Source organism: Marmota marmota, unplaced genomic scaffold, assembly GCF_001458135.2.
Source record: "Marmota marmota marmota unplaced genomic scaffold, marMar, whole genome shotgun sequence".
Classification (NCBI taxonomy): domain Eukaryota; kingdom Metazoa; phylum Chordata; class Mammalia; order Rodentia; family Sciuridae; genus Marmota; species Marmota marmota.
The window spans coordinates 13,627,410-13,652,408 of record NW_026000019.1 but is presented as its reverse complement, the minus strand read 5'-3'; the positions used below and the strand labels follow the sequence as shown (position 1 = coordinate 13,652,408).

At 38.9% G+C, this 24,999-nt stretch overlaps 2 protein-coding genes and 1 non-coding gene across 4 annotated transcripts; 1 reads left to right on the top strand and 2 right to left on the bottom strand.

Moving 5' to 3' along the window:
* Positions 1-933: 933 nt before the first annotated feature.
* Positions 934-24,346, bottom strand: LOC107147334 (torsin-1A-interacting protein 2-like). The gene is made up of 5 exons (XM_015491747.2): positions 24,221-24,346; positions 8,812-8,988; positions 6,155-6,637; positions 5,762-5,866; positions 934-4,978 (listed from the first exon to the last, which is right to left on the bottom strand). Exons 2-5 carry the CDS (start codon positions 8,909-8,911, stop codon positions 4,215-4,217), a joined length of 1,452 nt encoding a protein of 483 aa, XP_015347233.1. The 5' UTR covers positions 8,912-8,988; positions 24,221-24,346; the 3' UTR covers positions 934-4,214.
* On the bottom strand, positions 14,645-24,346 carry LOC107147336 (torsin-1A-interacting protein 2). 2 transcript variants are annotated; one of them, XM_015491749.2, is made up of 3 exons: positions 24,221-24,346; positions 18,395-18,552; positions 14,645-17,223 (listed from the first exon to the last, which is right to left on the bottom strand). In XM_015491749.2, the coding sequence occupies exon 3, from the start codon at positions 16,616-16,618 to the stop codon at positions 16,223-16,225; it is 396 nt and encodes a 131-aa protein (XP_015347235.1). In that variant the 5' UTR covers positions 16,619-17,223; positions 18,395-18,552; positions 24,221-24,346; the 3' UTR covers positions 14,645-16,222. The 2 variants fall into 2 exon arrangements, with proteins under 2 accessions (XP_015347235.1, XP_015347236.1); XM_015491750.2 differs by lacking the exon at positions 18,395-18,552.
* Trnaa-agc lies at positions 17,305-17,376 on the top strand. Its single transcript has one exon. It is a non-coding gene; the product is annotated as a tRNA-Ala (tRNA).
* Positions 24,347-24,999: the final 653 nt, after the last annotated feature.

The following is a 24,999-nucleotide window of genomic DNA, read 5'->3' as shown; positions in this document are numbered from 1 at the left end:
CTTTGAAAGAATGGTGAGGATCTAATGGGTGTGGACCCAAGTGCTTCTGCTAATTCTGTTTTGGCACCATTTGAAGACTGGAATTCTTTTTTTTTTTTTTAATTAGATATTGATGGACCTTTTTGTTTTATATGTGGTGCCTCACACATGCTAGACAAGTGCTCTACCACTGAGCCCCAGCCCCTGGAGACTGGAATTCTTTACACCCACCTCCACACTCCCCACATACAAGACCATGGATGCCCTTGCTTAAGAACTGCATTCCTAATCAGGACACCCCAGGTTAGTAGCAACCCTCGGGCTTGCACCTATTACTTCACTCTTTTCCCTCTGTCAGGAAAGCCTCGTTGAGCAGGAACTGTTCACAAAGAATGTGATCAGAAGACGTCAGGAGATGATAGGCAACATCTGCACTATACCTCTTCACTGATGGCCATGAGTACCTCCCAAGAATCTTTGGCTCTTCACCTAATTGCCAATTGAAGGCAGTTTCCTTTCCCTTCATTACACCATTTCCATTTCTATAAACTTGCTATTTTGGAAACTTTAATCAAGAATCAGGGGCTGCGATTGTAGCTCAGCAGTACAGCACTTGCCTACCATGTGTGAGGCACTGGGTTTGGTTCTCAGCATCATATAAAAATAAAGAAAATTAAAGTATTGTGTCCATCTACAACTTGGAAAAAAAAAATAGTCATCTAAGCCAGGCATGGTGGTGCAATCCTGTAATCCCAGGCTCAAGAAGGAGGATCACAAGTTTGAGACCAGCCTCGGCAACTTATTGAGGCCTAAAGCAACTTAGTGAGCCCTGTATCAAAATTAAAAAAAAAATAAAAGGGGCTGAGGATTTAGCTCAGTAGTTAAGCACCCCTGGGTTCAAATTCTAGTACCATTCCCCCAAAAGAAGAAAAATAAAAGAAGAAATGAGTCAGCTGAGAAAAAAATTAAGATTTATTTTTTATAAGAACCAGAAAATTGATTTGAATAAGGCACACTCAATGTCTACAGGAAATAAATGCAAAAGTAATCATGGTTATATAAGGAAAGGGGAAATGTCAAGTCTGACATTACTGATTCTCAATGCCCATTAATTTTTTAAATATACAAAAGCAAAATTCAATGGTGTTTAAAAATCTGGGTCAGAGATAAGCAAACAACTGGTAAAGAGCATTTTGCTGAATTTTCTCACTTTTATAAGCTGTCTTTGTTATATTCTAACATCAGTGCTCAATATGCTTCCTGTCTTAAACAGAAGTACAGATCAAACAAGAGCTAGATCAAAGCCTCCTTGGCAGCTAGCACTGTTCAGTTGGGCCACTAGCCCAGGGGTTGGTGGGCCAAGGACACACCAAGCCTCACCAAGCAAGCGTGGAGGCTTCCAAATGAAACATGCTACAATTACTTTATTCATCGATTTTAAAAGTAGAAAAAAGAAACAAATAGCACTACTACCTTTAGCAGTATGAACCCCTTGGAACTTGCCTTTCAATCTCTGAAATTAACTAGAAAAACTAAATTTCATCCTAAGGAGGGGAAAAAACCAAGTCCAATGACACTTGCTCCTACAAGAAGTGTTTTACATTAATACATAATGTCATGGAAGTTATTCTGTGACAATAATTAATGATGTTCAGGTATCATGTGTAGTATCATGTGCCCACAAATCATTTTTCAGAGTCAAATAAGCAAATTGCCACAATAATAAAAGATGAACAACTAAATACACAAAAGTCTGAAAAATGAAAAATGTAAAAAAATAATGGAATAGAAACTAATAGAGTACAATATAGAATAGATTTTAATTATTTGCATATTTTAAAAATATAGTTTTATGCTGTAAAAACAATCATTCATGAGATTATCTGCTTTTTCTAAAAATGATTTTTGAAATAATGGACAGAAAGCTGACAAATCTCAGTCAATTGCACTTTAGCTTTTGTTATACATGGAAGGAAAAGTATGCTTAACAGTAAACAAGGAATTTGCAACTTTTAGCAATTCTCCTAAATTATACTGAGAGCAAATAATGAAAATCCATATTCAACCGAGTGAAGAAACAGTTCCCTCTGTTTCAAGTGTGATGTGAATCACTGACAGAAACTAGGTCTGTACTTCAAACTGGTTCCTCTATAGATCTGAGGTAGCACAGGTCAGCAGGCCAACATAACAATTCTACAAGGCACCAATGGTTGTGTGTGATGTAATACTAGCATCAAAGATCTAAAAATACTGGAAAAAATCAACTTATGGCATATAGAGTTTTCTTCCAGTTCCTGACTTTATATTGGACTGACCCTGATATTACATTCACTATGCTTTAACTTTGTGTTCAGGTCTTTTCTCAAATCTATCGAGGATTCCTTCAAGTCAATACTCCTTTGGGGATGTCCCTGCACTCAACTGAGCACACTTAAAGCCTTGCTCAAAACACATTTTTTTCCTGTGGCAGATATTCAAATAAACTTTTCCCCGTGTCTTTGTAATCTTTTTGGTATCAATACAGATCCTTACATCTTTTTAGTGTTCCTAAAATCCTTCCATTCTTCAGTCACAAGAATTCTTAACTACATACACATGTGTATGCTTTCACAGTTAAAGAGAAGCCAAAGTCTAGTTAAAACATTCCAAGGCTGTGGTGATAGTCCATGTGATGGAACAGACCTTTTGTTAGGTCTACATTCTACTAGTGTTCCGCTTTCAAGAGCTCAAATGCTGATCAACAACTTCTGTCTCCATACACACTGTTCTCAGTTTGTCTCACAATCACAGATCATCATTCAGCAATTGATATTGGTCATTAAAACCTCTGAGACTCTACCATTTCTGCCTCTCCTCACCAAGTATAACATCTCTTGCATTTCTATTTTTGCAGTGCTGGGGAATCAAACCCAAGGCCTCACACATGCTAGGCAAGCAATCTACCACCAAGCTTCACTCCCAGCCCACATTTCTCTGATTTTTACCCTAATGGTGCTTCTAACTAGCTGTCTAAAAATGAGCTGCAGTATACAATGCTCCATCACAGCATAGCCAAGAAACTTTGGTGAAGTTATGCCAATGTGCCCATATAAAGACTACCATTAACTTGGTTACTAAAATCTGTTCTTCTGAAAATGGTACTCAGACTCTCATCCTAAACAATGACAAAATTCCATTTAGGGAGACAGAAATGAATAACAGAATGAACAAAAGCATCAGAAATATGTTAGGAAATTCTAGCTTATACATTCTAATCCTCATTTGTAGGTCTTTCTCTTTCATAAATAGTGCAAGTATGCAATAAACCTATTTTTCATCTTCTGCCTGCTCACAAGTTTTAATCTTTATTTTTTTTCTACTTATTTCCTATATTCTAAGGTGTTTTTTCACTTATTGATTTTCAAACTTCATTATCAGTGAAACTGTTCCAATGAAATCATACAGAGATCCCCAACATATAAAACTGTCAAAAGCAGAACTACCCTGATAAAAGCGTAGGGATCCTGGTAAACACAGTGTTAAGAATCACTGCTCTAAATCATTAAGGAAAGCTGATGTAAAGACACAGCCAATTGGAATGTCTTCATTTCCAATGATTACAAGCAATTTCCCATTGATTCCAATATTTAAGAACATTTTTGAATATAGCTTGCTTGACCTCAGCTCATTAACGGAACAAAGGTGTAGTGCTTTACATAAAGTGAGTATTTAGGGATCTGGTGGTTTGAATTCTTATTTCCTTTTTTTCATACTAGTCAAAAGTACAAACTAGTATAAAATATCATCCCTCAACTTGGTTATTAAAGCAAGTTTTTAAAATATTTAACATGATTGAAAAGTTTCTAAAAATGATCACTGCTTCAAACTCTGATTCAGTCCAAGTCTAAAAAGCCTCTTTCGTCTCCCTCAAGAAAACAAAAGTCACTCTGTAGTTACTCTGAGAATAATATCTTTCTGTGCAATGATTCTGTTATATTTTGGGATTTTAAAAATTCCTCAGATTTCTATATCATGCTATAGCTCAAACCTGATTTACTTGAAAAGGTCAATTTTAGCTTTGTCAAAGCTTAGATTAGAAAAAATTTACAGAAAGTAAAAAAGTGAAAGCTGCTTTTCTAAACTAGGCTTGTTCGTGTTTTTTTCAGGCTGTTCCCTCCCTCTCTCCACCTCCCTCCACAGAAGGGCAGTCTGTAGCTCTTCTGCAAGCCAGAGCCTTCCCGTTACCAGCTCCCTGCTTAGCTTGACAGAAGGCAGCCCTGTTCCTCTATGTTCCTCACGGGCTGGACCGGCAGCACCAGGTGTGAAATGCGGCTCCACAGCCCGCTCAGTTTGTCAGAGTCCATGTGGTTGAAGGAGCTGGGAGTGTTAGAGTTGGTAAATTTGGCCCAGAGTAAATCCCTCACTTTTTCTTCGGTTTCCCTTGGGCCTACAGTGGCCTCTAATGTTTCCTCCTCCAGTAGCACGGTCAGGACCAGGGCCACATCTTTAAAGGCAGCGTTCTCATGATCACAATACTTGTAGAAGATCAAGGTGGAGCCTGCAGGAAGGGATTCAAAGTGGTGGACCACGGCAGCCTTCTGGCCGTTCTCAAATCCATAGCTCAGCTCCAAGTCAACCCACAGCTTGACCGTGTCACTGTCATTCATGGCTCTGTCCGCCCCATCAATCGTAATGGCAGAGACTTTCTGGGAAGAGGTATAGGCATCAGCAACATGGTGGCTCAGGCACTTAAGGGTTTCTCTTCCCTCTCGAGCTGCTGTGAATATGATGGTGGCTGGCTCGGAGGGGTTCGAAGAATTCAGGTGCTTCTGGAGAAACTTACGTCCTCGCTGCCACAGGAAGGGACTCTGGCCCGGGAATTTGTCCTTCAATTGGCTGAACTGAGCCAAGAAGGCCTCTAATGCTGGATTTGGGGGCACTTGCTGTGCTGGGGAGGAATAGTAGCTACTAACGGAACTTAACACAAAAACCACGATAACCAGGCAGCCAAGAAAGAAGCCTGTCAAAGAAGGAGAAAACAAGAGAGAGCAGAGTCAGATGCAAAGCCTGTGGTGACTGAAATGAGGCAGAGTGCTCAGCTCTCACAGGGAGGAGTAGGTTCCTTCTGCCTGAATCTTCTAAACTTAACAATTAAAGTCTACCAGAAATACCTTTTATCTCTTATTTTTTAAGATATGGCATTTTTGTTAATAGGTAAAAGTGGATTATATTTATCTTTTGTTGTCACTGATGTTTTTAGAAATGAGCTATTGGGGGGCTGGGGATGTGGCTCAAGCGGTAGCGCGCTCGCCTGGCATGCGTGCGGCCCAGGTTCGATCCTCAGCACCACATACAAAAACAAAGATGTTGTATCCGCTGAAAACTAAAAAATAAATATTAAAAATTCTCTCTCTCTCCCCCCCCCTCCCTCTCTCACTCCAAAAAAAAAAAAAAAGAAATGAGCTATTGGTATTTTCTTCCACTTTCTCAAAATGCTTACCACCTACAGCAAACAAGTTAGTACTCTGACTGGAAGGCGGGTTTAGTTTCTTGTTTATGAAAAGCCTTCCTACAGTGGGGATTTCCATTTTGTTTAAGCTCAGCAAAACATCAGCCAGTACCCCTAAGGGGGAAAAAATCCTCAAACTTTCTTGTTCTATTTTACTATGACTTGCTATCAAACATTCTTTAGAAAGATATTAACATGATATTAAAACTGTTTAACTGTGCTGGTTTTCTAGATATGTTCACTGAGGATTTATGAATGTGTTCAACACTACAATAAAACCAGGTTTGTTCTCACCATAGTTCCAAAAATTCTTTTTAGTAATCTTTCTTATGGTGGTATCCTGTGCAATCTCTTCCTTTTCTTCCAATGTTTGTGTTTCTGGCTCATGACTTTCAGCCTCTGGAGGGAAGGAGAGGAACAATATTATTTTTAGACAGTACACTAATAAGAGTATGTATGCCTTTATGACCTTTCACCTGACACTGAATTTCTAAACTTTGAAAAAATTTCTTTTATGCCACCAAGATTATAGATTAGCTCATTCCACTGTCAGGTTCTTTCCCATACATCAACTGCATTTTTAAAACAATGTTTTCTTTTCTACTCACAGTGAACCTGCATAATCCTGAAATTGTCCTTGGTAACAGGGCAATACCAAACAGGGTAGGGTTAAGTGGGTCCCCTCACCTGGGGCAGGTCGTCGCCTCCTCAGTGAATCCTGGCCCTCCGGCTCTGCGCTGGAATGACCAGGACTCAGGGCTTCTAGAAAGTCTTCAGCAGATGGCTCCTCAGAAGCGCTCCCCAGGCCTGCTGGCGCTGTTCCTACCTCCTGGCTTGGAGAGCAGCTGGGATCTGGATCCTGGGGACTTTCACCCAGCCCTTCTGAAGGGAAGTGGTGCCCTTGAGCGCTAGCCTCAGAACTCGGGCTGTTCTCGTGCTCTGTTTTATCCTCTGGATGGCTCCCAATATTTGTTTCATCTGGACTTTCTGATTTATCATCTGTATCTGCACTTTCTAGACCTTTTGCCTCTACCTCTTGGTGGTCTTCGTTAAGACCAGAGGCAGGGTGTGGGGTCTGCGCTTCTTCTTCTTCAATGGCACTTGCTGTCACTGTGGTCTCCTGTGCCTGAGAATTTATTGATGGATCATTTTCCAAAACCTTCTGAGAGTCTAGTGAGATAAAAATTTAATTTTTATTGGAAAAAAACTTCCCCCATATTTTTTGTATTTTAACAAGGTCCCTGATTGATATTTATATAGATTTTCCTAGTTAGAAAGTACCCTTCCTAAAGAGTATTTGTCTCTGACTCCACTAATGGTGATTAAAACAAACTCATTATCATGTTAATAAATCTAACAGCTAATACTAATGTAAAACAATTTTGAATGACAAAACTAATGTTTGAGTATATTAAATATCTCCTCTAATGAAAGACAGTGATTATCACTGGCAGTTCAAACCATCATGCAAAAGGCTGATGGGGAATTTTATAATGGATGAATCAAATTGACAACTGCTGAACCCACTGACCAATCTTCCCATCATTAACCTCCCACTACAGGCAATGGAGAGTGCACCATCCCCCCGTGAAGCATTCTTGCTAAACTGGACTTATGTTTGATTAAGCTTCTAGAGCTAATTACTAGTTTATAAGGATGTAATCAGCAACAATAAAAATAAATGGCCAGAAAAGGGGAAAAAAGGAGGGGTAATCTCTCTTAAAAAAAACTAAACACAATGTGCAGGCCAAAATGTTTAGGTCTAGTTTTGAATGAACCAATCATTAAAGAAACCACCTATGAAACAATCAGAAAAATCTGACTGCCAGATATTTGATGATATTAAGAAATTATCTTTTTAGGTGTGATAAAGGTATTGGGGGGCTGGGGTTGTAGCTAAGTGGCAGAGTGCTTGCCTAGCATGTATGAGGCACTGGATTCAATTCTCAGCACTGGGGATCGAACTCGGGAACCACATCTGAGCCACATCCCCAACCCTATTTTGTATTTTATTGTATTTTATTTACTGAGTTGCTTAGTGCCTCACATTTGCTGAGGCTGACTTTGAACTCGTGATCCTCCTGCCTCCGCCTCCCAAACTGCTGGGATTACAGGCGTGCATCACAGTGTCTGGCCTGGATTGTATTTTTAAAGAAAAGAATCCTTATCTTTTAGAGGGGCATATTTTAGTACAGATATCTAGCATTTCTTCAGTCAGATGCTGAGGGAAGCAGGGACGAGGGAGCACAGACTTGAGAGTGTTAGTCCCGTGCTCAGGGCAGACCAAGCTGTTTACGGGGAGGCTCACTTCAGCCCTCTGCTTTCATCTATGTTAGACATAATCTATGATAAAGCTCAGGAAAAAAGCAGCCGAGGAGCCATATCAGTAAAATGCAGTTGTGGCCCAACTAGAATGAAAACAAACTCAACTGTGGGAAAAAAAAATTATGAGACAACTTGGAAAATTTGAATACCAACAGGCTATGTAATGATATTAAGGAACAATAACTTAATCTTTTAGATGTGATGATGACATTTTAGTTATATTTTAAAAAAAGAATTCATCTTTAAGAGATATAAACCTAAACATTTACAAATGAAGTCATATATATCTTGGCTTTTAAATAATCCAGGGCAGGTAAGACCAGCGCTGTGCTGGTCAAAGGTGGAGCTGGACGCTGAGGATGCTGGGGGGTGGGGGTGGGTTCATATTGTTCTACTTTTATACCTTGAAAAAACTTCCTTAATAAAAGATTTAAAATAAACACGTCCTCTTTCTTCTGAAAAGTCTATTTCATATTTTGGCTATTTTATATCTCACTTCTGTAAGTAGGAAGAAGACCCTAAGTCTCATCCTTACCTATAATTGAATGATGCCCTCTAAATATAGCATATTACAGGTTTTTTGATTTTATAACTCTGAAGATCTGCCTACCATATTTTTAAAAGATGTATGCATTTGGCCAATATTGTAGGTCCCTACCATCGAAGTCCCTAAAATATTTCTCTTCCTCATATTACAGTGAGGGTCTGCTATGTGTTAAAATTCAGTAAATAGGAACAAAAGAGAATAATCATAACAAATGAATCCACTGAGTTAGTCTTTTTACTTTAAAACTTCAGGGTCTTCTTTTTTTAATATATATTTTTTAGTTGTAGGTGGACACAATACCTTTATTTTATTTCTATGTGCCTCACACATGCCAGGCAAGTGCTCTACCACTGAGCCCCAGCCCCAGCCCCAGCCCCAGCCCCAGAACTTCAGGTTTTAATCATCAGATTTTCTCTGGGCACAGCCCTAGTCTCCTACAGCATAAGCTCAGTGCCGTCCCAACTAGTCTTACCCTCTGGAGGATCCCTAAGTCCACTGTCGGTCATTTTGTGTTCTATCTCTTCAGAGTTTAGGATACTTTTTTTAGTGTCTGGGTTTCCTTGTGAAGACATCTTGTTTTCTTCTCATCCCAAGTCCCAACAGACTTATGCTTCCCGCAGACCCAGGAGACAAGACATATATACCATGACTACAATAAAATGAAAAACATTAAATGACTTTTCAGCCATACAAAGGCGAAATGCCAGTTTCAGTGGTATTTTTTACACCTCTTTGGTCTACACAGTATTTCCTCTCTGAAATGTTCCTTGTGAAGAAAAGGCGCTTCTGGCTCTCATGAGCATTACCCTCCAAATCCTAGACCACAGAAAGAGGCCCCTGACTATTAACCGGGCACAGACGTCACGGTCTCCCAATACATCCCAGGGCTCTGGCAAGAGTATGAACAGTCATACCAAAGGAGCAGAGCCCGAAAGACCACAGCTCTGAACCTGAAATGCTAACAACTCCCAAGAGCCGGTCTGTGGCCACTGCAGACTTCCGTATGGCTTGGACGACCCTTCACTGTGCAACAGCTCACCTGTCAGATGCTCCCACTTATTAACACGCAGGAATACATGGTGCCACCCAAATTCAATGACTGCCTATGGTCCCAGGGAGCACGCATCTGGAATTTCATCACCATCCTCCTAGAGCTTCTTCCCAGCACTCTTTTGTAAAATACAAAGATGAACCCTTCCTACAATGCCTTCCTATGTCATGTTCAGAAAATACAGGTAAAATATTATGAGCTTTTTATACAAAAGGACCAAAATCAGAGGCAGTTTGTAAGCAATAAAAACTTAGATCATTTTAAAGTTAAGTCTTATTGTCAAAAACAAATTGGTTGGGCTGTGGTTGGGGCTCAGTGGAGAGCTTGCCTAGCACATGTGAAGCACTGGGTTTGATTCTTAGCACCACAAAAAAAAGATTTTAAAAATAAAAAAATAAGAAAAAACAAATTGGTCAGTAAGTTACTTAACCTTCATTACCTGTAAAAAAAAAAAATGAGACAAAGCATTGTTGTATTAAATGCAAAAACACATGTGAAAGAGCTTTGTACAGTTACATTTTTTGATAGCTAATTGGTTAGCCTCTCAAATGGGCTTTCTTTTGTTTTTCTCACAGTACCGTTGTAAAATTTACTTTCACAAACTAAAATCTTTAAAACTTTGTATTCCAAATGCCTAACACAGTGCCCAGTGTATAGTAAGAATTCTGTATTTCATTTTTAAATGAGAAAAAAATGAATGAATGTATGAATCAACAGTGGTGTGGTGCATAAACTGGAAGGGAGGAATGAGGGACAGGCCCTTATTTCCACTGATGTGAACACTTATGAACATGTCAGATTTGGAGGCTTCCTAATCACCCCATTCTTCTTTAAGATCCTGGAATTGCTTTGCATTTAATTGTGCTATCCCCTGTTATAAGCAGAGTTTTTCTTCTCTCTTAGTTCATTGAAGAAAATAAAAAGTACCCAATCCTTTTCAATTTTGTTTAAAGAAAATCTTCTTCCTGCCAGCCCAAACCAAGAATATTTAGAGTAAAAAGTTTTCTATGTACCAGTGGAAAAAAATTTTAGAAAGTAAATATGCTATTCACAATCAGCATAAGATACCTATAAACAGAAACTAAAAGGTACACAGTAAGAAATCTAACAGATGTGGGAGAACTTCGGGGAGAGATAAATTAAATAGAAAAATAAGTTGTGCATAGACAGTAACAATGCAAACCATTGGTGCCAATTTTCTCCAAATGGAATCTATACATTCAACACAATGTGAAACACAATCTCAAGAAAGCTTTGATTGTGGTTGGTTTCTAACAGAATAGACAAACTGATCCTAAAGTTTGAAAATGGCAAGTGGCAGAGGATCCAGAAGAATTAAGAAAATCCTAAAGAAGGGACAATCTTTAATGACACATTTAACAGAAACAATGAGGTCCTGGGCCAAGAACAGACCAATGGAACATGCAGAATAGTCAAAAAAATACGTGGACAGTATGTGTGTGAGTCTGTGTAAAGGAAGTTGGCTAAGTGACACAAAAAAATAGATTAATGAATAAATAGTTGAGGCACAACTGACAAGTCAAATGGGGAAAAAATTAGATTTTGACCTCACACAAAAATCAATTCCAGATTAAAGACCTAAATGTAAAAAGCAAAACTGTGAAACTTTCAGAAGATGTCAATATCTTTCTAACTTCAAGGGTTTCTTAAACAAAATATAAAATACACAAACCATAAGAAGAATTTGACAAATGTGATCACATGATAAAAGTTCAATTACTAGACAAAAAAAATACGAAAATTAAAAGATAAGTTGCTGACTAGAAAAATATCTGCAGCATATGACTAGTCAAGGATTAACACCCAGAATATACAAAAACTCCCAAGTCAATAAAAGACAAATATGTTATGAAAAAGTAGGCAAAAGACATGGACAAGCAGTTCAACGAAGAGGTAACCTAGAAGTCTAACAATTATGTAAAAAGAAGCCAAGCAAATGCTGCCTGTGAGGAAATCAGGACGGGTAGAGCAGCAGGACCTACCCTCCCTCACTCCATCCTACAAACCTCTGGTGCTGCCAAAGGGGCCAGAGAAAAGAAGGGCAGAAGATGGAGACCTGGGAGAGGACTGGGGGGAGGGGGCCAGGTGTGAGAAACACTTTTAAGTTTTTAAAGAGGACGAGCACAAGGAAATTAAAAGTTTAGCAGTTATAGAGCAAAAGAAATTAGTCATTCCAGCCAGGATGGTGGTTTAAATGAGTGCAACTGTGACAAGGGCATAGCAGTGAGGAGCCAGTAAGTTTATGTATTTCTGAATTTTTAACCACTCTTAGTTTAGTAAATTATGTAACTTTAGGATCTCAGGATGAAAACCGATATCTTGACCCTCAAGCAATTTCTAATCCTGCTGAGGAAACAAACAACAAATAAAGCATGCACAATTGTAATAGCTAACATTTATTGAGCACCCTCTTTGTGCCAGGCAGCAAAGCATATTAATGACCCTTTAATCTTCACAACAATCTCATATAGTTGGGACAATTAATATTCCTACTAATGTTTGGATGAGGAAACCGAGATGCAGAAGATTAAGAACTTTACCCAAGAACACATGACCATTAAGAGCAGAGTCAGAATTTTCGAACAAAAAGATAGCCTGGCTGTAGCACACAAAGTTTCGACTAAGACAGTTTGAAAATCTCAAACTGGTAAACAAAGCACCCAGGTCCTACAATATTAGATCTAAGAGTGAATGTGACTCTAGCATATGTGACCTGGGTGAATCTAGACATCTCTCTCAACTTTGCTCTGCTTATTTGTTGTTGAAAAGCTCAGATGACATAGTAAATCATGTGGCAATGACATATACCATAATTAAGATTATCCACGAGCCTGAAAAATGGGACAAGGATCTGCCCTGGGTCATCCATTCCTCCAGGCCTCTTCACCTTTACACAGAACACCATTTGACTTGTGACTACAGGCTCAACTTCAGACCTCAGACCAATCCTGTTTTTCTTGGGAGATTAAATTTTTGATAATTCAGAGCAAGTTCTAACAGGCTTTAATCCCTGTTCTAAAACTAAGACTCTACTTTATCCCATAGTTGTCATTTCTGCCTTGATGTCTTGACCTTCTCCTCAACCTTACTATGTGAAGTATGGTCAGATTATGTTATTACACTCAAACCCCACAATGGTATGCAGTAGGCATTATAACACTGCCTGTTTCACAGATGGCAAAACCACACAGCATGGTTAAGATGCCCAACATCATTGGATCGCATCAGAATTAGAACACAAACCCAGCTGGCAGCAAAGTCATTATTTTTCCTCCTTAGAAAGCAGTTTTTAAGCCATGTCCTTAAAATTCCACGGAGTCTCAAGGGTTGCCAGTGGAGACCTAGGAGATGAAGTGGGTATGAGAAGCCACGACATGCAGACTGTCACATACTTTTCGGATGCCACAGACTTGTTTTTTACCTGTCTGCTTGGCCAGGCCTCCTGCTATAACTTATTGTCTTATTTCAATCAATCACACACATTGCCTCAGAATCCACCGCTCTGGTGGGTGTATTTTTTCCCCAGTCTGCCCCAGTATGTTTCCACTCCCAAATCTGCCATTAAATAACTGGAAACAGGTATAATGGTCATTTTCAAAATGTCTAAGTAATACCATCAACTCTCCCACACAATGCAAATAGAGACTTATAAGGCTCACAATTGAAAATATCAGACCCCAGAGCAGGTTATTAGAATTAATTTTAGCAACCTATTTGTTTTAATGTCATTATTCACATCAACTACAAGGTATTCTAGAATAGTCTGCAATATTTTAAGCCTTGTGAATTCATTCCAAAAAGACCTAAGCTGAAGCAAAAAAGGCTTTCTAAATTTTCTCCTTTGCTCACTTTTATGAGCTTCTCTACATGAAGTCGATTTGAGAGTGAACCTAATAGGTGTGATAATACCATCATGTTTGAAGGCAAAGTACCCTTGTTAATATTAAACTGAAGATTTTTTTAAAAAATTCCCCTCTCTTGTCCACATACTTATAATGCAGTACACAACTGTTCATGAGGATGCCTGGGGAAGTCTTAAAAAGAAAAACATGTCTGTCAAGACCTAAAATATCAACAGTGGCCTTCAGTCTGACATGAAACCTTTTTATACTCCATGTATAAAGTATGATAAATACAGGTTGAAGATCCCTTATCCAAAATCCAGAGCATTTCAGACTTCAGGCTTTTGGAATATTTGCATAGACTTTATGGATTCTTTCTTTTTTTTTTTTTTTTGGTACTGGGGATTAAACCCAGGGGTGCTTTGCCACCAAGCCACATCCCCAGCCTTTTTTCTTTTTGAGACAGGGTCTAAGTTGCTTAGGGCCTTGCTAAATTGCTGAAGCTGCCCTTAAACTTTTGGATCATTCTGCCTAAGCCTCCCAAACTGCTGAGATTATGCCCCACCATGCCTGGCCTGGTCAAGTATCCTTAATCCCAAAATTCAAAATGCTCCAGAAACCAAAAATTTTTGAGCACTGACAAGATAACTCAAAAATGTATGAGATTTTGGAATATTTCAGATCTCCGAATTAGGGACACCAAACTACATCATTACCTTTTAGTATAAAAACTACTCACACAGCTCCCATCCTTTTAAACCAATAAGTAAATACCTTGGATGTGCTGCTGCAGAGTTTCTCCACTACTTAAAATTGGTTAAAACAAAAATACAGACCTTTTCTCCATTTTGCTGATATTGAAAATTTCACATATGTAGAATGTTTCCTTGCCGCAGTCCGGCTGGGCAAAATAACCGGGAGGTGACAAGCAACTTGAAGGTTGAAGCGGGAACTGCATTATTGCGGGGGAAACTCAGCGGGAACTCAAGGTAGCGGGCACCTAAGGTAGCAGGCACCGCTTTATTGCGGAACAGCAGAGGTTATATATGCCTAACTGATTACACACAGCTTGACTCAATTAGCATCATCTAGATACAGCAGTCAGCCAATAAGGAATCCTTACCATTTTAATAGCTTGGTGGCGTTGCCTCACAAACCACTCCTCCTGGCAAACTGCCAGGTGCCATCTTGACTTGATTTGTGGTCCCCAACATTTCCTAGCATGTGTCCCTGGAGCATAACCATTCTCTAATAACTGAAAAAATTCAGATGCAACAACATTATCATAGTACTATCCTCAAAAGCCCTGTCTCTTTTTTAGGAAGAGCTTTATAGTAGTGAAAGGAGTTTTGAATCACAGGTTAACGATAAACTAAGTGGTCTTCACTCCATTTAGCAGTCCACAGAGTTTATTCAGCAATGTAACTGGGGAGAACCATCATGATAGACATAAGGCAGAACACAGAAGTGGGTCTCTGGGATACATTCTTCACACAGACTAATAAATAACTTTACGTTTCATAACATGCAGCAAGTATGATTTGTTGTGTGTCAACAGCCATTCATCCCCCACTTCTTCCTTCCTAAAAGAATCTTGATTGTATCAGTGGAGACCATGTGCCCCACTGGGGCAATACCAACCCCATTCCCCTTTGCCAGATTTCCCCAGGCTCCCTGGTTAACCTTCTAGTGAGATGTAAGAAGATATCTGCTAGGAATCTGGTGGAAAGATTTTACTCCCTGCTTCCAGTCTCTGGTGGGATTAAAATGTCTGGGGCAACAACAAACCATATTACACTCATTGAGGAAACAAACCATGAAGACAGAAATCAAACACAAGGATCCTAGAGGTAAGGACAGAGTCTGGATCCTCAAAAGCATTGCTGAGCTGCTACACAAGCACTGGATTACCCAGCATCTTAATCTGAAAATTGTCCAGTGGCTTCTGAGATGTTTCCAACAGCTTTTCCCAAGTTGCCTAACTTACAACTCTGATTCCATGATTTTCATGAATAAGAGAAGGCCAGACATGGCCAGCAAGACTTTCTAAGAAAGATGCTTCCACTAGACTGTTCATAATTCATATAAAGTCAAGCTTGGTAATTCCTTTTGCCATAAACCTCACAATACAGGTACTTTTCCATTTCCAAGGGAGGACATTTTAGGTTTCAGTCACTACAAAGACAGGGTAGTCTTTGGTTATGTAGAGCCAAGTTAAAAATGTAAACAGGCAGCATTTTTACATATTTTTGTGTAAACTATGTAAGTGTTGCCTAATAGAATGTAATTTTTCTGGCCGTGACCAGTTATTAACATGAGGATGGGGCCAAACAGAGCAAGAGGAATAAATAGTTATATATGAATAAATTTTATATACACACACACTCATACATCTCTCTTTATCACCGATAGATGTAGAAGAGGGACAATTTAGAACAATGTAGTTTCTTATTAAAATTTATTGGAAGAATCTAGAATTCAGCTACAGTGAGGATGCTTTCCCACAAAAGTTACTATTAGAAATACAATTATGGGGCACACAGTATGGGGCCTCCCCTCCAGGAATACCTAGTTGGATATCAATAATTAGGTTGTACAACTTTTTAGGAGGGGCAAGCTAGTTTCAAAACATTATTTATATGCATTAGTCTGGTTCTAGATGAACCATCTGGTTAGAATACTAAAATATGCTAAATAAAATATGCTTAGGCCACAGAAGCAAACCCAATAATTTAAGCAGTTCCCCTAAGTAGTGCCTGGGTCAGATTCAGAAATGAGGCTGGGGATATAGCTTAGTGGTATAGTGCTTGCCTAGCATGGGTGAGACCCCAGGTTTGATCCCCAGCACACCCAAAAAAAAAAAAAAAAAAAAAAGGAAAAAGAAAAAAAAAATGAATTATATTTCCATCTTCCTTGGGCTATTAGCACAAAACCCTCTATAGTCTCCATGATTTTTACTATTATTGAAGTTATTTATTTTGGCCAAGTTTTTTGTTTAAGGTTTTATCTGTTCTGGTCAAGATTAACTGTAATGCAGGGTTAAAACCAGCTACTCTGGAGTCATGTATCCTTTTTCTAACCAGTGGAGGACCCAGAAGAAATGGATGGCAGGCTTTTTCAAAGGTCCACCTGGTAAGATTTTGGGGAGCCCACTCAAGTGGGAAAGACCAAGGAAGAACAAGGCTTCTATTAGCAGGATTATCAGGATAGCATTCTGGGCAATAATCAGCTCTGTTAATACGGTCTAAGAATACTTGGTAGCATTCATTTTCAACAAGTTCAGTTTGGTACAACCAATGGCCTAGTTCTAAACTAGGGAACCACTGCTGCCCACAATCAGGGCAATGTGAATTATCGGAGAACATCTGGACTTCAAAAGACAACACAAGGAGCAATGTAACAGCAAGAGGCAAATTGACAGAGAGACACCCAAATAAGCAGTCCCGTTACAGGTTTGTTTAGCAATTTCTCAGTTCAACCAGCATTACTTGCAGAAGGTTCAATGTGGCTTGCACCTCAGTGCAATTCTTCAAGATTTCGTTGTCTGGTGTTCACTCAGTTGCAGCTCAATCTCTGACCTCAGGGACCGATGCAGTCTATGATGTTATCAGTCACTTACTAGCAGTGCAGATCTCAGAACAGCTCTTTCAAATCCCAGCTTCACAAGAAAAGAGAGGGCTCTAGTCTCAATTAGTTATTTTTTCTTGTGCGTTATCAGCCGGTGGTGGCGTCACACAGACACGAGGCTTACTCTGTGTAGCTGGTGCTGGCACCCTTGCAGTTGTAATACACGTACCCAAGTCTTCAGGCCTTGACACTTTACAGTGCTGCAGAGGGGGTAGGAAAACCTGGCAGATTCCTCTTAAGCGTGGATCTAATGAAGTCTGTCTTGGGAGGACCTTAATCTGGACCCAGTCATAGAAGTAGCTGATGCTGACTTGGATGGAGGGTCTGGGAATGCGTCACACACCTGTAAATGATAAAACTTCAGACGACTCATATGGGCTTTGCAGTTGCTCACAATATCATCAGAAACATGCATCTGAAGGGCTGGGGGTGTGGCTCAGTGGTAGAGCACTTGCCTAGCATGCAGGAGGCCCTGGGTTCAATCCCAGCGCCACAAAAAGGAAAGAACATAAAAGACATGCATTTAGAACTTATTTGGATCAGTCAGGGCAGATGAGACTATAGTATGGGTTCAATCAAATTTATCTTCTGGGAGTCATGCTCATGTGAGCTCTAAGAAAGGTTTTGGATTATTTAGGATTTATATAAGACAATGTTTTTAGGACTAGATTTCTTTTTTATACTCCTTTTGCACTTCTGGAATAATAAGGTCTGTATAATCATATTTAACCTGGTTAAACTTTAAGAGCTCTAGTATATCTCTTCTGTGAAAGGGATGCCGTATATGGTATTCCCTAAACATTAACGATGTGTGGGATGACACTAATGATGTAGGCTTTCCATCACAGACTTCAATCTGAACAGGAGAAAGCTTAAAAAATTATTAGGTAATATTCTTAATAGCTAACCATAGGAAACTGGATAAAACCCTTTTGAAGGCTGAAAAAGAAACCAGTGGGGCAGGTCTCACTGCCTACGCTTGTCTTTGCAGGTCAATGCACACTGTGTTTGTGAAAACAAGTATGTGAAGGCACAGCCCTGAACAAGAGACCTGATTTACCTTGGAAAATGCATCATCAACCAGTTGGAATGTGCAGATGCTATCATCACCTCTGTGCTCCCTCATGCCACTGAATGTAACATGTAAACAGGTGGGGAGTAGGGTACCTGAAACACCGCAGCCATTAGGCAGTACCCCAGATTACCAAAATTACATCATATACTCTCCCTTTTTCCAGTGTTCTTTTTGTAAATTCTGAGGCAACAAGGGACAACATGGAACACTGGGGAGGGTGTAGGTGGTAAAACTATATAAAGAACTAGCCTGAAAAGCAGGACTTACAGCCTCGGTGTAGGCAGCCATTTTCCTTACAAACTTGCAAGAAGAGTCATGATTCTGATTTTAAAATGGCAAGTTGAAAAGGCAATGAAGGGCCTCCTACAGTGATATGAAATGGGGCCCGTGTTTCAATGGTACCCAGAGGTAGTGAAAGAGTCAATATAGATTTATTGACCTGTTTTCTGAAGTGAGATGACAATGAGTGGATGAGTCTACCGAGTCAGGCACTCAGGCAGAGTGGAAGAAAGGTAGGATCTCCGACTCAGGTGCGTTTTTGACTCAAGGACTTCCTTGGTAGTGACCGTACAGGGAATGATAGATTTCCCCGAGGCTCTGTTGACAGAAACAATCAAAATAAAATTTCAGGTGCTAGATTAAATATAGGGTGTATAGTCATAGAACAGACAGATGGGAAATAAAATCCTCATAACTGTGGAACTCATTAAACAAAAATGATAAAAGCAAAGTTTCATAACTAAGTCAGATATAGAATTTGGAATTTTTAGAGTGAAATCAGGGAAATGCAATTAAAACCATAGCAAGATACTATTTTACATCTACCAGACTGGAAAAATTGACAAATCTGACAATCGGGGGCCACATATTATTTGAGGCAAAAGCATCTCTCCCCCAGGAATCCCCATTTCCATCTATAGGAGTTAAGAGACAGACCTAGAGCTGGGTTACATCCAACTTCAAGAATCAAGCAATCACCAGAACTCCAAGTAATCCTGAATCAAAACGCTGGTGTTGCAGATGTCTCAGATGAGCTACACTTGCCCTGGTCCCTCAAACCACAACAGACAAGAATCAAGGGGGACTAAAGATCTCCAAGTGCTCAGAATGCCACCCATTACCAGCCTCCTTGCTCACTTTTCAGTCTTACTACCACTAGGATAAGTTGAGAGAAGGGTCAAATGCTTCTGGCACAATTTCCAAACCCTGCACCTCACCAACACTCATAGGGTTACTACCATTATTTGCTCGCAAGCGTCAGAACCAATCTCATACCTGCACCTCTATTCATGTCAACCATCACATGAAGCCCCAGCCTTCCTGGCTGTCCTTTATCCCCTTAAGACTCTCACTGCCCATATGGCTCTGAGAGCAGAGAGAGAAAGCACCCACTCCCCTTTCTTGACTTGACCCCACAAAATATGTTAACACCTTGCTGTATTACACGTTTTAGCTTTTTTGGCCACTAAAATATAAACTGCCTGAGAAGAGGGCTTTTAGTCCTTTTATTCACTGCTTGAAGTGTCCAACAAATATTTCTTAAAAGAAGTAAATGACAAGGAAGAGCAACTTGAACCCTTATATTCTAATGTTAGTGTGTAAGTGAGTAAAACCACTTCTGGATGAACTTAGCATTATCTAATAATGCTAAAAATGTGCACTACTTGTAACTCAGCAATTCCACTCTTAGGCATATACCCTAGAGAAACACATTTAAAAACATGAATAAAAACACTGAGTAGCCCTATGTAACACCAAACTAACAGCCAAAATGCCCATGAAGAGTACAATAGGTAAATAAATCCAGGTATCGCCACACATTGGAATACTGTGTATACAGAGATAAAACTTAAAAAAAAAAAAAAAGTAGCAAAAGAAAAATAATATATACATATACACATTCCTATAAATTTTCTACTTAATAAAGTTAGGAAAACATAAAATTGATATATTATTTAAGGATAAACATGCAGTAAAGCTAAGAAGAAAAGACGATAAGCAGTAAAGCTAAGAAGAAAAGACGATAAGCATCAAACCCAGGGTAACTATTATCTTTAACTGGAGGATTAAAGGAGAGGACCTGGGAAGACATTCCTAGAATTTTAAAGATGACTAGATGGAAGAAAAAAAATGTTCAATATATCACAATTCCTAGTAACTTACAGCATTTCTATTCAATATTTTATAATTTAAAAAGAGCAACAATACTCTTTTAAGAGAACAATATGGATCTTTGCTTTTCTCCTAAAATTGTAACCCACCATTTTTTCTACAGAAATGAGGTAAAAGAGGCCTACCTAATGCTGGTATGAAAAAGAAAGTTTATTTTGGCATTCCCCATGAAGGAATGCATTTGTGTGTAGGAACACTGCTATTTCATACAGTGTCTCTGCACCAATTAGAAAAACAAACCCTTCCTCCAGGCAATCTGCAGCCTCCAGCACCTCACCTGGCCAGGTATTCAACCACTCACAGTAACACACCATCAGCTACACCTATTATCAACAACAGCTAACAGCAGACCTGAGGAAAGCCACTTTCTCTTCTAAGCACTTTATGTGTATTAACAATTTAATCACCACAATAATCCACAGGAGGATTATTAGCCCCATTTCATAGTTACGAAACAGTTAAGCAACTTGCCTGACCTCACATGCATAGCTTTAAAGAAACCAGATTTGACCATCCTGATTTCAGAGTCTTTTTACTCTTAACCACTATGAGACACTCCCTTTCTAAAACAGTGACAGTTAATACTTTAGAAAGTCCTTTCATAAACTGTTCACAAATTTCCAGGACACGGTTTGGTAGTGTGTATATTAGGGTGGAGATGGGAGAAATCACCTCTCATGATTTTCCACCCCCATACACAAAAAGATAAACAGGATAGGTTTCAGGGCCTTCTGAATCCTCTGACATTGCATATAAAAAATTTTATATGCATTTTTTTCCAGAAAGATGGTACATGCTTTTGGACTCCCAAGGAATCTAAAATGGTTCCTAATCATTTCACTACCAAAGGCAACTTTTGTTCCCCCCATCTCATTTTGGAAAGACATTCGAACAATCTGCACTCTCATAGCCTCGTAGATTTGCCAATCAGAACTTCTAATAGAAAAACTAGTGTTATTAGCTTTAGTTAGAACTTTCAACATTTTAAACTAGAAATACTATTCAAAATATCTATAATATAAAGTTGGAAATATTGAGATACCCTGAATTTGCTTCCTTCTTCAATTCTACTAACACAAGTCAAAAGCAGTTGATTTGAGGCTGTGGCTCAGTGGTAAAGTGCTCACCTAGCACAAGCTAGGCCCTGGGTTCAATCCTCAGCACCACATAAAAATAAATAAGTAAAATAAAGGTATTGTGTCCAACTACAACTAAAAAATAAATAAATTAGCAGTTGATTTAAGATAAAGGTATTACTATCATTGGGCTTTTAGAAATGCTGAAAATATCCTGAAAACTACCATTACCCTACTAACGATTAAACACAATTCTTTAAGGGGGACTCACCATGGGCCAGACCCAATGCCAATTATTATAGATAAGAAAAAATAATCTTTCAAGACTTCTATGTCCGGGGAATCCAGAGTGGAATCAATGCTATAGGTGAAAGCTAAGGACTTTAGAGGGATATAAAAAAAAAAGATCACCTATGGAGATCACAGAACATTTAGCAAGGTTCACAAAAGAAGGTGGAATGCCTCTATTTTCAAACAAACTAAATGACCAAACACAGTGGGTAAAAAACCAAAGCTTAAAGAGGTCCGGTACAGCACAAAAGAAACTACCAATCAGTTTTTTTGGCTGTGAGAACTAAAGTAAATATAAGATTCTTCTTGAAATTGTATTAGGAGAAAATTTAGGGGGGGGCAGAGAACAGTACTTTAGCACCAAAATAGAAAATGCAGTTCTAGCTGGACATGGTGGCACACGCTTATAATCCCAGCAACTCTGGAGGCTAAGGCAGGAGGACTGCAAGTTTAAGTGCCTCTGGGCTCAATTATCACTATAAAAAAAAAAAAGAAAAGAAAATGAAGTTCTGTTTAATTCACTGAAATTTATATCAGCTAACCACAGCAGCTTTATACATAATAAATAACATTCTTTGTTATTTCTTTAACAAATTGTTAGTAAGCAAGCTCAAATCTGTCTTTGATAGACAAAAATTCACTCATTCTTTTTAGTGGTCGGATATAATTAAGTTTCAGACTAAGTCTGATCATTAATTATTAATTATTAGGGTGACAAATTTTTTAATATATATATATTTTTAGCTATAGTTGGACATAATATCTTTATTTTACTTATTTATTTTTACATGGTGCTGAGGATCGAACCCAGTGCCTCTCATGTGCCAGCCGAGCACTCTACCCCTGAGCCCCAGAGCCCCTAGGGTGACAATTTTTCAGGCAATATATCCCTTAAACTTCAGCCTTGACCAAATTCCTCATATGATACATAAAATCAAAAGCATATCAAAAAAATAAAAGCTTTGATTCTTCTCAAATTTCCACTTAAAATATTCTTTTTCACAGCATAATCTAAGGCTAATCAACAGTCCTAAGTGTCTACTTTTTGTATGAGCAACTACTTTTAGTTTGTCAAAGAGAAGGTATGTGGATGATAATATTTAGTGCTACTTAGCACAAACACTGTTGAGATAAGCTAATTAAAAAAATACGATCCTAGGATTGAGGACAGCTGCAGAATGTTCTTGTCTCACTGCAGGAACTGACAAACAAAACAGGTGTGTGTATGTGTTGTATAGTGGGGGTTGGGGGTATGTGTGAGAAGAGAACACATAGTTTAGAAGTTTACTGGCACATTCCACCTACTCTGCCCTACTAGATCAAAAGTCCATGGTTCTATCCACAGTTTCCATTTAAAATACCAACAGCCAAACAGATTTCAATAGTCAGACCTGGTACAAGCTTAGGTATTTTAATACCTGCAATAGCTATTTGTGTTTATAACAAATTTCTAGGTCTTGTCCACTTCTCTACACCAAATCCACTGTCATAATATCCCAGTACTATTTTTTCACAGTTTTTCTACTCATTTTCCAGTATTTTCACTAACTGATAACTTGTTTCAGATTTTTAAAAGAGGGTTTAAAAGGGAGTTTAAAACAGGAACAAAAAAGAACTCCCATTACTTCCTTATGGAACTGTTTTTAACAGAGACTGAATGCCTGGAGCGGTTCAGATACTACACGTACTTTCTGAGTGATTTTTTTTTCCTGCTTATCCTTCTTCCTCCCACTCCCAACCCTTTGATTCATATCTCTCTGGTTTAGCCTGACCTTGGAAAAGCAATAGCAATACACAAAAAATTCAAGAGTTTGCGAAGATTTCCAACAGTGGGTGCCATAACTGACTCTCAATTTATTACTCACCTTCCCTAGTCACCTTTTATATCTACTTCAAGTGAACATATTTTTATTACACTTTTTAGTATGAACTAATTTTAAAACTTATGGGAAAATTGCAAAAATTTAGTTTAAAAATTAAAAAGTCCCCATCATATCCTTCATTTAGCAACTATGTAATTAAAGTACAATTATTAAAACCAAGAAATTAACATTGGTACAAGTCAATAAAAATAATATAGTCCATGTTTCAATTTCACCAGTTTTTCCATTAACGTTCTTTTTCTGTTTCAGGGACCCCCATTGCACTTAGTTGCTATTTCTCCTTAGTCTCCAATATGTGACAGTTCCTCCATTAGTTCTCATTTGTGACTTTTCCTCATCTTTGTGACTTGACACTTTGGAAGAGTATGATCAGTTTGGAGAGTGTCCTTCTGTAGGTTTGTATAACATTTATCATGATGAGAAAGACAAAAGAGGTGATGCATTTTTGGCAAGAACAACAAACACCACAGATGCAATGCTGCATCTTTCTCACTGTGTCCCACCGCCAGATTCATGACGCCCGGATGTTTTATCTGATGTAAACCTTGATTACTTGGTCTACAGTTTCTCTCAACTGCTGAGTTACTATTTTTCCTTTGTAATTAATAACTATCTTTGGCAAGAGACTAGAGACTATGTAAATAGCCTGATTCTCCACTAACTTTCACCCACTACCATATAGGTAGATATTATCTGCAACATTTAGTATGGTGCTATTTGCCTACTGGTGATTTTCTATTTCCTTCTTTCCTTCTGTTTATTAATTAAATTCCTCTGTAAGAGTTATCCCTTCTCCCTTCTTATTTGTCTATTTGGCTGGTATTAGTATAGACTCATACTTACTTTGAGGGTTAAAATTCGAACACTATTGCCAGTCACAGTCGTACACGCCTGTTAATTCAAGCAACTCTGGGAAGCTGAGGCAGCAGGATCACAAGTTTGAGGCCAGCCTGGGCAACTTGCAAGACCCTGTCTCAAAACAAAATAAAAAGGACTGGAGATATAGCTCAGTGGTAGAAAAACCCCGGGTTCAGTCCCCAGTACCACAAAACAAACAAACAAACAAACCACCTCAATACTATCAATACTCATTTTGTTATTCACTGTTTTAACTTGGCCATTAGACAATTCTCCAAGTTGCCTTGTGCCGCCACTGTGCCTGCATCTCAGGAAGCTAAGGCAGGAGGATAGCAAGTTCGAGGCAGCCACAGCACTTAGCAGGGCAGACCCTGTCTCAAAAGAAAAAGGGCTGCAGGTGTGGCTCAGTGGTAGAGTGCCCCTGGGTTCAATCCCTAATACCAAAAAAGAAGATTCTCTAACTTGACTTTTCTCTTTTCAATAAACACCCAAACTTTTGAGTACTTCCTTAACTTCAAGCATCATGACATGTTCCAGGTTCTCTGGTATTTTCTCTGTCCTGGCCCGAGAATCAACCTGGTTCCTTCAAAAATCAAGATCTAGGTGCTCAATGCTATTGGGGTGTCACTGTCAAGCCAACAACTGGAACAATAAACCCTGCCCCTTTTTTTCTTTTGAGAGGTCTCACCATGTTGCCTTGGCTGGCCTCTTAACTCTCAATACTGCTGCCTCAGTGTCCATGTAGGTGGGATTACAGGCACACC